Source organism: Bos indicus x Bos taurus, chromosome 2 (genome assembly GCF_003369695.1).
Source record: "Bos indicus x Bos taurus breed Angus x Brahman F1 hybrid chromosome 2, Bos_hybrid_MaternalHap_v2.0, whole genome shotgun sequence".
Classification (NCBI taxonomy): Eukaryota; Metazoa; Chordata; class Mammalia; order Artiodactyla; family Bovidae; genus Bos; species Bos indicus x Bos taurus.
In genome coordinates, this window is record NC_040077.1 from 15,010,859 (window position 1) to 15,022,894 (window position 12,036).

Sequence of the window (12,036 nt, forward strand, 5' to 3'; positions counted from 1 at the left end):
CACTGTTTAAACTGTTCTCAAAAACTTTAGTTGTAAAAAGAAATAAAAGTATGTAAAATGAGGATGCAGCTTCTATTAGAGAGACCATTAATTGATAGGAGAATGTGAAATATCTATATAAGAAAAAGTAACTCTTGATTTCACTATTAATGAGATAACAAATGATCACTTCACAGATGATACTGTTTTACTATTAAATTTAGGTTTAAACAGTCTAGGATATGCCAGTGCATAAATGATTTTCCTGCTCTATATTTGGAATTTTAAGGATCTCTCAGCTTTATAAGACTCTTTTCTCTCTTAAATTGCAATGAGTTTAGTATAGTGCTTAATATGCATGCTTATTAAATGCTCTCACTGATTAAACAAAATACCTTCTAGAAACATTTTATTTTGTAAAATCCCAAATAAAAATACCGTGACTTAAGAAATGAACCAATTTTCTCACAAACCTGTTATTGCTCTTAAAGATATAGGCCAAGAAGACCCCATTAAGGCTCTATCTATTCTTTCTTTTGATTTGATGCCAAGAAGACAGACTGGCAAGATAAGGCCAGTAGAGTTCCCTAAATTGAATTGTCAAGCGGTCAAATTCTACTCCAAAATACCCCTAGAATTGAAAACTCAACCATAAGCAAGTAAACACTTATTTCTACAACTACTGCATCTGCTTTGGAATAAACTACGTCAGTTTTACATTCTTATCAGGAATATAATCTATGTGAATTGTGCAAATTAATATCTAATCAGAACACATCTTGCTTTCAACTGTTTTCAAATCAAGAAATAAAAAACAGTTCATACTTTATCTTCTATGTCTACTAGTGCTTTATAATTACCAAATTCTATGGGGACATTCACCGTCAAAGTAATAGGACATCCACATTTTTAGGGCCATATAAAAGTTATTCTTTCAAATTAGAGTTGCACAATGCAACTGAAAGAAACTGCAACTCCCTGGGTGAACACATACAAGCTGTGTACAGAGAAACTCCAGACAATTGATCTCATACTTTCAAGATATCAAACTGGGGCAGCAGCCCATTCATCATGAAGTCCCATTTCATTTTTAAAGCATCAGTATAATATCACAATTTTTACTTTTATCAGTAGAGTAAGCCTAAAAAAATTTATAGTCTCAGAACTTTGGAGTAAGTAGACCAACAGTTATGATCAAAATCCCATAAACAGCTTCCAATCTGCGTGCAATCAGACTTACGGAACCAGAGTTGATGTACACAAACACTCTTCCTTCTTCCCTGATGGTGCTCTGCATGGGAGCTCCCACGAGTAGGTCTGAGAAGCCATCTGCGTTGAGGTCCACGGCACAGATAGATGCTCCAAAATAAGACCCAAGCTGCTCCAAGGCAAACCAGATCCAGTCATTGAGAAAAAAGCAAGAGTTACTCACCAAAGCCCTCGGTGATACCAAAGTTAGAGACATATTACCTTTTTACCTTTCATTTCATGTAAGATATTTAGTTCTTTTGCATCAATGCTGAATATGTATGCCTGCAATGGGAAAAAGAATTAGGAAAGATTAGATGATTCTCACATTAAAAATGTTTCATTCAAAACATTAATTTTCATAACTTGTAATTGCTCAAATATATTTTAAAAAGATTCTTTCCAGAGTGATACAAAAGGTTTAGGGAACCAAGCTCTCAGGAACAATCCTACTGTTCCTTCAGAGAGAACACAGAAACTGTTGTTTGTCTCAATTTTCAAAGTAAGGTTCATGTAATAATGTAACAAAAACTAGAATGAGAAGTAGCATTTTGTTCTTTCTAGTCTTACCACAACTGTACCAGGAATGTAGATGCCTCAATTTCTCTTCGGCTATAAACTTGTTAACCATAAATGTATTCCTTGGAATCTTGAGAAAATTCTATCTCAGAAACAGTTACTCATAAGAAAGAGCCTCATTTAACTTGTGTAATCTTCCTGAAAGCTTTTCTGCTCAATTTTATCTAAAAGCCACATGACTTTCACCAATCTTACCACTAAATGTACAGTGCTCATTATTTCCAGATTCACTGCTGAGAAATTTTGCAGTTCGTCCTTTAACATCTTATTCTCTTATGCAATCTATTTGAACCATTTTGAAGGAATACATTTAAAAAATGTAATTCTTACTTTACCAATCTGTTCATGTTGAGGGGCTCCTCCAACTACCTCAGTACTGCGCGGACTCCGAAAATGACCGGCTCCAACTGAGTATCCTTCAAGAAAATGGATGGAGGTGTGAGAATCGTCATTTGGAATGAGTGAAATTCATTGTCATAAATCCACTTACAGAATTAATCATAAATCCATTCAGAATTAAATTTTAAGACTGAATTCAAAATGACGACACTAAATAGAGTCAGACACAATTTAGCAACTAAACCACCACCAATATGGCTTATATTTTTAAACCTTAGACACTGAAGCTAGCTCTTTTAAATATGGTTTGTTAGTTTCTGTAGTGTCAGGCAGGACATGCTAGTTTCTAAGATTACAACAGAAACTTTAGTGTAACTTAAGGTTGCAACAGAAACTTTAGTGTAAAATATAACATTTTGAACTTCATGTAAAAAAAATCTTCCTAAACTTCAACTTTTCTTGCCCTGAAAACTTTCTATTATGATAAAATTGTATAATTACAGACAAGGTAAAATATTCTTATTTCATTATGTGATAAAAGACATAAACTGTTACATTTTTTATAATGCTTAAGCATATCCTTCATCCTTCAACAAGTAAATGCTGAATTGTAAATGAACTTCCTCTGTTTTAAAATAAATTCTTTCTGCTTGAAGAGGGGGAAAATCTTGCTTTTTCTTATTATAATTATTTCTAAGTATAGGCTGTTTACATTTAAAGCAGGTTTAAACAAATCTGTATATTGTAAGAAGCTATGGGAAAAGCATTCCTTTTACGATGACAAGGAAATTAATGCCAGAAAAAGATCTTAACTTTCTATAAAAATAAGGACTATAGATCATCCTACTGCTGACTTATTAAAGAATAATAAGACGAAGGATAAAAATAGTTATGCTCTGGGGAATATTCTAAGAGCTTCTGAGGCCAAGGTCAATGAGCTGTTTTTGGACCCATACTCTTCACAGTGCTACCCATCTGTCCACAGTGCTCTTCTCAGTCCCACTGACTTTCAACTGGCCCTTAAGGAAACTATATTTACTCATTCACATGATTAAATGAGTTATTCATGTAGAATATTGTCAAAAGCCCCCAGGAGATGACAGGCATTCAATAGATGCTACGTTTATAATAACAAGGTGACTGCATAAAAATATAAGCTTACAAGTGATTTACTGCAAGAGAATAAATTAAACCAGGAGTTCCAACCTAAGAATTATATATGGATGATAATAGTTACACATGTAAAATATTAAGTTAACTAAAGTTTCATAGACTATAGCCTTAAAGAGGCAGTTTCTGAAATGGCTTTTTAGTTACTACTGGCCATTTTGATCTTTTGAAGATATAATTTCCCTTATTTATAATTACTAGTGTCTGTAAGGTAGAGCTAATTCAAGTTTGTCAATTTTTACAGTACCTAAATAACTTCCAAATTTTACTTGGTTGTATTTGTCTATGAAAGCCTTGTATTTATTTGTAGTCATATTGTACACAAAAAGAGAGCCAGTCCAATAGTATGATCCTGGAGCTCCCATCACAATTAAATCCTGTAAGAAAAAGAAAATTTATCATCATTTAAAAGTTTAATCTCACCACCCGAAACCTCCTCCAGATACACATGTTAAACAGTGACAAAAATAATTTTCATAAATTTCTGAAATATAAGCATTTAATGAGTTTAAAAGCATGCCCCCAAAAGCCAGAGAAGCTAGTTAGTGAACTTTCACCTAAAATGAGAATTTCAGAGAAGAAATGCTGAAACTCTCACTTCACACTCATTGCTGGACTTTACAATCAAAGGCATAATCATTGAACACTAGAATAAGCTGTGGGGAAAAAGGCAATGTGGTTTCTATTATAGGAAATCATATCTGGGTAATTCATTAGCGCTCATTACAGAGATAATCATGTGCTGCCAAAGAGTAAAAAATGGACTTAATTTATTTCAATTTGCAAAAAGTCAATGACTAAGTTCCTTAATAATGTTAGCTTGGAAAAATGTAACTCAAAAGGAACTGGGACATATTTGATGATAAATGTAAGAATTTAGAAAAAGGAAACAGAGGAAAGATTGGAATGAGTAGACATATTTGTCTGGTGAAATATGAAAACTTTCAGCAATTAAATCTATTTGATATTTCTAAATTTCCTAAACGATCCAAACTTTGAAAAAAGATGTCAATTTAAACATAAGGTAAGGAAGAAAGCATTATTTTTCCACACTAGGCAATATTTATGGAAATTATTAACCTAAAGTTTGATACAGCCTGGCTACATAGATTTAGAAAGCATTCATAACTTCATAAGGGGTTACTCAGAGAAAGTGGGAGGTTTAGAAGTTGAGTACAACTGTATATGTGGTAGTGTTAGAAAGAAAATAACATATTTGGGAACATATCTTATTTAAGAGGATATTATTAAGTTCTTAAATCTCCCAATTCTCATACTTCTAATGAAAAATGTTAACTTATATGCTCCGCCCCAATTAGTAACTAAAAATAACATACTTAGATATTTTCAGTGCTTAAATTAACAAATGATATGGCTATTTTTTGATTTCTGTTAAATTCTTAATGAAAGTAACTTTCTTTTTTTTTAAATTTTATTTTATTTTTAAACTTTACATAATTGTATTAGTTTTGCCAAATATCAAAATGAATCCACCACAGGTATACATGTGTTCCCCATCCTGAACCCTCTTCCCTCCTCCCTCCCCATACCCTCCCTCTGGGTCGTCCCAGTGCACTAGCCCCAAGCATCCAGTATCGTGCATCGAACCTGGACTGGCATCTCATTTCATACATGATATTTTACATGTTTCAATGCCATTCTCCCAAATCTTCCCACCCTCTCCCTCTCCCACAGAGTCCATAAGACTGATCTATACATCAGTGTCTCTTTTGCTGTCTTGTACACAGGGTTATTGTTACCATCTTTCTAAATTCCATATATATGCGTTAGTATACTGTATTGGTGTTTTTCCTTCTGGCTTACTTCACTCTGTATAATAGGCTCCAGTTTCATCCACCTCATTAGAACTGATTCAAATGTATTCTTTTTAATGGCTGAGTAATATTCCATTGTGTATATGTACCATAGCTTTCTTATCCATTCATCTGCTGATGGACATCTAGGTTGCTTCCATGTCCTGGCTATTATAAACAGTGCTGCGATGAACATTGGGGTACATGTGTCTCTTTCCCTTCTGGTTTCCTGAGTGTGTATGCCCAGCAGTGGGATTGCTGGATCATAAGGCAGTTCTATTTCCAGTTTTTTAAGGAATCTCCACACTGTTCTCCATAGTGGCTGTACTAGTTTGCATTCCCACCAACAGTGTAAGAGGGTTCTCTTTTCTCCACACCCTCTCCAGCATTTATTATTTGTAGACTTTTGGATCGCAGCCACTCTGACTGGTGTGAAATGGTACCTCATAGTGGTTTTGATTTGCATTTCTCTGATAACTTTCTTTAGTATAGACTTTTAATTGGTCTTGGGTGACACAACCATCTAAATATTACTATTTTATCAATACATATGCTGAATACCAAGTGGTAAAAATTAAGTTGTAATATACTCATATTTAAGAGATATTATCTGAGTATTACTCAATCTTTATTTCAAAGCATAATATCAGTCTTCTAAGTCTTCAGAAGAATTAAAATTCTATATGTAAACATCTATAGCAGCTATTTTTTGGACTATTACCTCTGTGTAAAAACTAGATATTCCAGCTTGACATGATGCAAAATTCTCTCCAAATTGTTTCACATAATCTAAAATAAAGTAGAAAAACAATTAAGATTTCATTTTAAAATAAAGACAAAATCTGCATAATTTTGTTTATTTATAAATCCTTATAAGTATGCCTTTTAAAATCTATTTTACAATAATATTATTTTAAAAATTAGTAAAAGTAGTTAAATTTAAGGTCACAAATCTCTTCCATGTTGATCTTCAAAATATCCCTATGAAATAGCAACAGAGGTATCTACGCAGTCTCTTTTTCAGGGGAAGAACGAGCAAAATACAAAAAGTTGTCAGGTGAGCATCTAAGACAAGAGATAGGATTTATGGCTTCCAGTCCAGGTTTCCATTTAAAATAGGCTTCCTAGATTTTGCCCAGCTGTAAATCACATAGTCAAGATCTGCATGGAGATGGAGGGTCTCTTCTCACAAACCCCCCATGAATGTGTGCTTTGTGAAACTTACTATGGGCACAAAGCTTGCTTTTCCTGAAGAACTGACATAAGTAAACCTCTGTGAAGACAGAGGACCACATCTTTGTTTCGGTTTTGCTAACCAGAAATGTTGAATAAATTGGTAAGTCATTTATAATTACCACTCCTTGTCATGCTTTTTAATTCCTTTTTCTGTTTTCCCTGCTCCTATATATTTTTTAAGTTTAAGTTTTAGTTGTCTTAGGTTTCTGCCATCATGTTTTTTTTTTTTTTTCCTCCATAGGATGTGGCTAAGTGTGTGTGTGTGTGTGTGTGTGTGTGTGTGTGTGTATTAGACTTCCCTGGTGGCTCAGACAGTAAAGCGTCTATCTACAATGCAGGAGACCTGGTTTCGATCCCTGGGTTGGGAAGATCCCTTGGAGAAGGAAATGGCAATCCACTCCAGTACTATTGCCTGGAAAATCCCATGGACAGAGGACCCTGGTAGGCTACAGTCCATGGGGTCGCAAAAAGTCAGACATGACTGAGCAACTTCACATCCATCCATCCATTCATTCATATATATATATGAATTCATATATATATATATATATATATATATATATATATATATTTGGAGTGCACATTGTCATCCATGGACATTATCAACCCTTTCATAAAGTTACCCAGAAAACACATGAAAAAATGTAATGGACCAAAATCTATACCGAAGGAGGCACCAGCATTTAATGAAGGAACCAGCCAGTGCAGGACAAGAATTGCAGCACCTGAAGCATCCAAGTGCATCATCTCACACGATTAGAATAGTCAGAAGTGGTTGCTGGATCAGTTAAAAGCACCAGACATGGGGCCAGCTACATGGGGATGGATGTTGCAGTTGAAGTATCTCTAGCTTGCATCTCTATTAGACTGTCAAAACAATCTAACAGAGATGCAAGCTAAAGATTTTTTCAGCCTATACAGCTAATTCCTATCATCACACTTTTATGCACTTGATTTTGAAGGAAACTGAGATCAGCAAAGGGAAAGGCCTCATCTGGACTGGAGATTATGACTCAGGCTGGCCAGTCTGCATTATAGAGAGACTGAAGACCTCAAATGATCATGAGGACCTCCACAGTCAATCAGAGAGAAATGTCCCAACTGTAAAATATTTTTAAATGTTAACCATAAACTATTATGAAAAATGGGACAATAGCTAGAGTAAGTTTTACTGCAACTAAGAAATTAAAATCCACCTTTTATCTTCTTGGCATTCAAAGACAAATTAGGAACACAGATAATATGACCTTTGCTATGATATCAAATTCCAGGCATGAAAGAGGCCAGTATTAATAGAATCAGTGTAATTTGGCTACGTGCTCCAAGTTTTGTCAAGTAATAGAAATTGCCTTTGGACACTGAGGTAATCATTTTGGTTAAAACAAACTGGAAACTGGCATTCACATATATTCTTTCTAAAGACACGTATTCAGAATTTTAGTTCTGTTACAGGTATCATTTCTTCAGTGTTCTGTTGACATTCAACTCCAACTGCTTGTCTCAGTTTACGTCCTGGCTCTGTATGCACTAATGCTACCTATGACCTAAAATTTTTATGGGAAAGACCTTTCAAACTTACATTAGCAATTCCTTGCAGTTTCAAAGAAAATAAGTGAATTCAAGGGGAAAAAAAAAAAAGACACAGTGAGTAGAAAAGATCTGCCCACATTTATATTTTAAATTTTTCTGAATCTTGTTGGAAGTTAAAGATAAAGCAAGAAACAATTTTCTTCCTCCTAATCAGATTTTTCAATCTATTTCATAATTTTACTGAATTGAGAATATATTTAATGCTAAAATTGAAAATTATAAACTAGATGCTAGAACTATTCAAACGAATAGTTTGCAGAATTCCTAGCTCCAAAAAAACCACAGTTGTTCAGTCACTCAGTTGTGTCTGACTCTTTGTGACCCCATGGACTGTAGCACACCAGGCTTCCCTGTCATTTACTATCTCACAGTTCATCTTTGAAAATTGAAACTGCAATGGGATTAGCAAAAAAAGAAAAAAGGAAATAATAATATGAGACATTAAAGAGAACATAGCTGTTTTCAAAGATCCTCCCACTGCTAACCAAGTATCCAAAATTGAAAAAAAAAAAAAATTTAAAGGCATTCACATATTTACCATGCCTTACCTTGATAGCATGGAGCTATTCTTTTACTCAGTTCTGTTCGTAAATCAGAAGGCATTCCATAGCAGACACCCGTGGGGAGCTTAGACTCAGTCCTTATGTAAAATATATTTTTCCATCTATGCCCACAAGTCTGAATAAAACATAAAAGTAGACCAAATGATGTGAAAGTCACACCCAGGGTATCTGGTTTCACGATGTGATCAGGGAACTATCCCAACAACCTACCACAATGGAGCCGTTTTCTCCAGGCTGTCTGGAAAGCGTGACCCCCAGCCATTGATTATCTCTTTCTTCCAAGCAAGTCTTTCCACAAGGATCTCCAAAAGGGCTACCTACAGTGTTGGAAAATAATTTTATCAGCAGTTATTTGAAAACAATGTTATTCTGCAAGAACAGAGAAAATAAGCATGCATGCTCTTCCCCAGTGGTTTTTCCTCCAGCTTCTGTGGAATACCATCTTTCCCTGCTTCCCTGTCATCACATATTCGGTGCACACTGCGGGGGTAACCATGAGTTACTCTGTGCTAACGTAATTGCTCTCTCACTGTGATTTTTGTTTGTAGAAAAGACCTCTGATTGGCAATACCAGGAAGAGACGGCCTTCATATAGGAGACAGCTAACCAGCATGACTAAGAGAGGGTAAACCAGTTTAAACCAACATGGGCTGTGCAAGTTTAACTGCATTATGCAATGCTTGGCAAAGAATGTGCACCTTTGTCTTGATCATTTATCTAGCAATGCCAGCAACATTACCAGAGCGCTTTCTAAAACGTTTCATGTACTGAGACACTAAGAATAGGAGGACTACAATATGGTCCTCAACATTTAAGTCACGGTTTGTTGAAGCTGGAAGATGATGACCGTGGGAAGCGGCTGTATGTAATTAACATACTAACAATGCTTACCATTTTAAACAAACTGCCCTATGGTTTACAGTTAGTGGAACTGTGATGTTTTCAACAAAGAAAAAAGACTTTGAAAAACTGAGATTATCTTAGTATAGAAGAAACTTCAGAAGGCACTTTGACAAAGACATGAATAGCCAGAAAGCCAAAAATAAAATATTACACATAAGCAATACTTCTAAAACGTACAAAAAAAAAAAAATGATATTCCCAGTGACTTTTTCCTTATTCTGTTAAAATCACTTCTTTGCTTTATGGCTGGGATCCTATATTAACTGTGATTTCAAGTAAGTGGTTTTGGGGGAGAATAAGATGCAGCATATTAAGATTCCTTTTGCTGCCTATTTCCACATACTTCAAATGCATCGTGACAGATCCATTCCACTTGAACTTACTTCTAAAGGCAGATAAATACATTTGCATCAATTTGACTGCATACAGACATGGAACTTGAGTTTTTAAACTTAATTTTAGTACCAAATTTCATTCATTGATAGGTACCATACTCTAAATCATTAGGCACCTATCACCTTAACCCCTAGATAAAGCTTCCTGGGCAAACTCAGAATACTTACACAGATAATGTAGTATTGGAAAGTGAAATTATCTGCAGTAAGTCTGGGTAAGAGAGAATTTAAGGAGTGTGGAAAGATATTTGTGTACACATTGTATACATTTGTTCATTGTCTACCATGAAGTTCAGGACAAACCAACCCTCCGACATAACTAACCTGAAGAAAGTTTCTTAGCCCCTTCTCTGGAGATTGATTTCATAGGTCCAAGGGAGGGCCTGACTACCCAGGTGTTTTTCATGATCTGGAACACCATTACTATGCTATGTGGATCATCTTTTTTTGGCCGAGTTTCTTGCAGAATAGTAATGTCAACTCCCACCTCCTAGTAGTGCCTGCCAAGAGCGTGAGACAGAGGAAGACGACTAAGGACAGGTCTAGAAAGACAAGGCTGGGCTTCACTAGCAATGGCTACTTGGAACGGGCTTCCCAGGTGGCTCAGTAACAGAGTCTCCTAGCCAATGCAGGAGACATGGGTTCAACCCCTGGGTCGGGAAGATCTCCTGGAGGAGGAAATGGAAACCCACTCCAGTATTCCTGCCTGGGAAATTCCCTGGTCAGAAGAGCCTGGTGGGCTACAGTCCATAGGGTTGCAAAACTGTCAGAGATGACTTAGCAACTAAACAAAAACTTGAAATGGAAAGGAGATATTGCAGCAGCCTAAACCTTGACCAAGGATGGAAGCATAAGTTTCTCTATTCAACTTAATAAAGAAAAGAAGGGACAAGGGGGAGGGAAGGAGAGAAAGACAATTATATTGTAGCATGCAGCTGCTGCTGCTAAGTCGCTTCAGTCGTGTCTGACTCTGTGCGACCCCAGAGACGGCAGCCCACCAGGCTCCCCCATCCCTGGGATTCTCCAGGCATGAACACTGGAGTGGGTTGCCATTTCCTTCTCCGATGCATGAAAGTGAAAAGTGAAAGTGAAGTCACTCAGTCGTGTCCGACTCCTAGCGACCCCATGGACTGCAGCCTACCAGGCTCCTCCATCCATGGGATTTTCCAGGCAAGAGTACTGGAGTGGGGTGCCATTGCCTTCTCCGATATTGTAGCATAGAGTGGGTCAAGTCTAACACAGAAAGTGGTTACTATGGCTAAGTTACGCCCATGTAATTGAAAGAAAGTGGAAGAATAACAAACAAGAAATTTTAATTTTCATTATGATATAAATGTTTGACTTTTTACTAAAACTTCTATTTTTTAAATTAATGTCAAAAATAGATGATAAATGGTGGATTCATCTACTCAAAGTTGTGGTGGCAAGAACACACAGAAGAACTGTACAAAAAAGTTCCTAATGACCTGGATAACCATGATGGTGTGAAAACTCACCTAGAGCCAGACATTCTGGAGTGTGAAGTCAAGCGGGCCTTGGGAAGCATTACTACAAACAAAGCTAGTGGTGGGGATGGAATTCCAGCTGAGCTCTTTCAAATTCTGAAACATAACACTGTTGAAGTGCTGCGCTTATGCCAGCAAATTTAGAAAACTCAGCAGTGGCCACAGGACTAGAAAAAGTCTGTTTTCACTCCAGTCCCAAAGAAGGGCAATACCAAAGAAAGCTCAAACTGCCACACAACTGTGCTCATTTCACATGCTAGCAAGGACATGCTCAAAATTCTTCAAATTAGACTTCAACAGTACATGAACCAAGAACTTCCAGATGTACCAGCTGGATTTAGAAAAGTCAGAGGAACCAGAGAACAAATTGCCAACATCTCTTGGATCAAAGAAAAAGCAAGAGAATTCCAGAAAAACATCTCCATCTGTTTCATTGACTGCAACGAAAGCCTTTGATTGTGTGGATCACAACAAACTGTGGAAGATTCTTAAAGAGATGGAAATACCAGACCACCTTAGCTGCCTCCTGAGAAACCTGTATGCAGGTCAAGGAGCAACAGTTAGAACTCAACATGGAAAAACGGACTGATTCCAAATTGGGAAAGGAGTATGTCAAGACTATATATTGTCACCCTGCTTATTTAACTTACGTGCAGAATACATCATGCAAAATTCTGGGCTGGATGAAGCCCAAGCTGGACTCAAGATTTCTGGG

The 12,036-nt window shown here is 36.3% G+C and overlaps 1 protein-coding gene across 1 annotated transcript in view; it reads right to left on the reverse strand.

Annotated features, from left to right (window-relative positions):
• The window catches only part of ITGA4 (integrin subunit alpha 4), a 93,870-nt gene that overhangs the window by 61,759 nt on the left and 20,075 nt on the right, over positions 1-12,036 (reverse strand). Inside the window, exons 3-9 of the mRNA XM_027556174.1 lie at positions 8,729-8,835; positions 8,504-8,633; positions 5,851-5,918; positions 3,563-3,692; positions 2,137-2,222; positions 1,450-1,512; positions 1,220-1,357 (exon numbers count right to left, since the gene is read on the reverse strand). Coding sequence (XP_027411975.1) covers positions 1,220-1,357; positions 1,450-1,512; positions 2,137-2,222; positions 3,563-3,692; positions 5,851-5,918; positions 8,504-8,633; positions 8,729-8,835 — 722 coding nt within the window. The remainder of the gene's footprint in view (positions 1-1,219; positions 1,358-1,449; positions 1,513-2,136; positions 2,223-3,562; positions 3,693-5,850; positions 5,919-8,503; positions 8,634-8,728; positions 8,836-12,036) is intronic.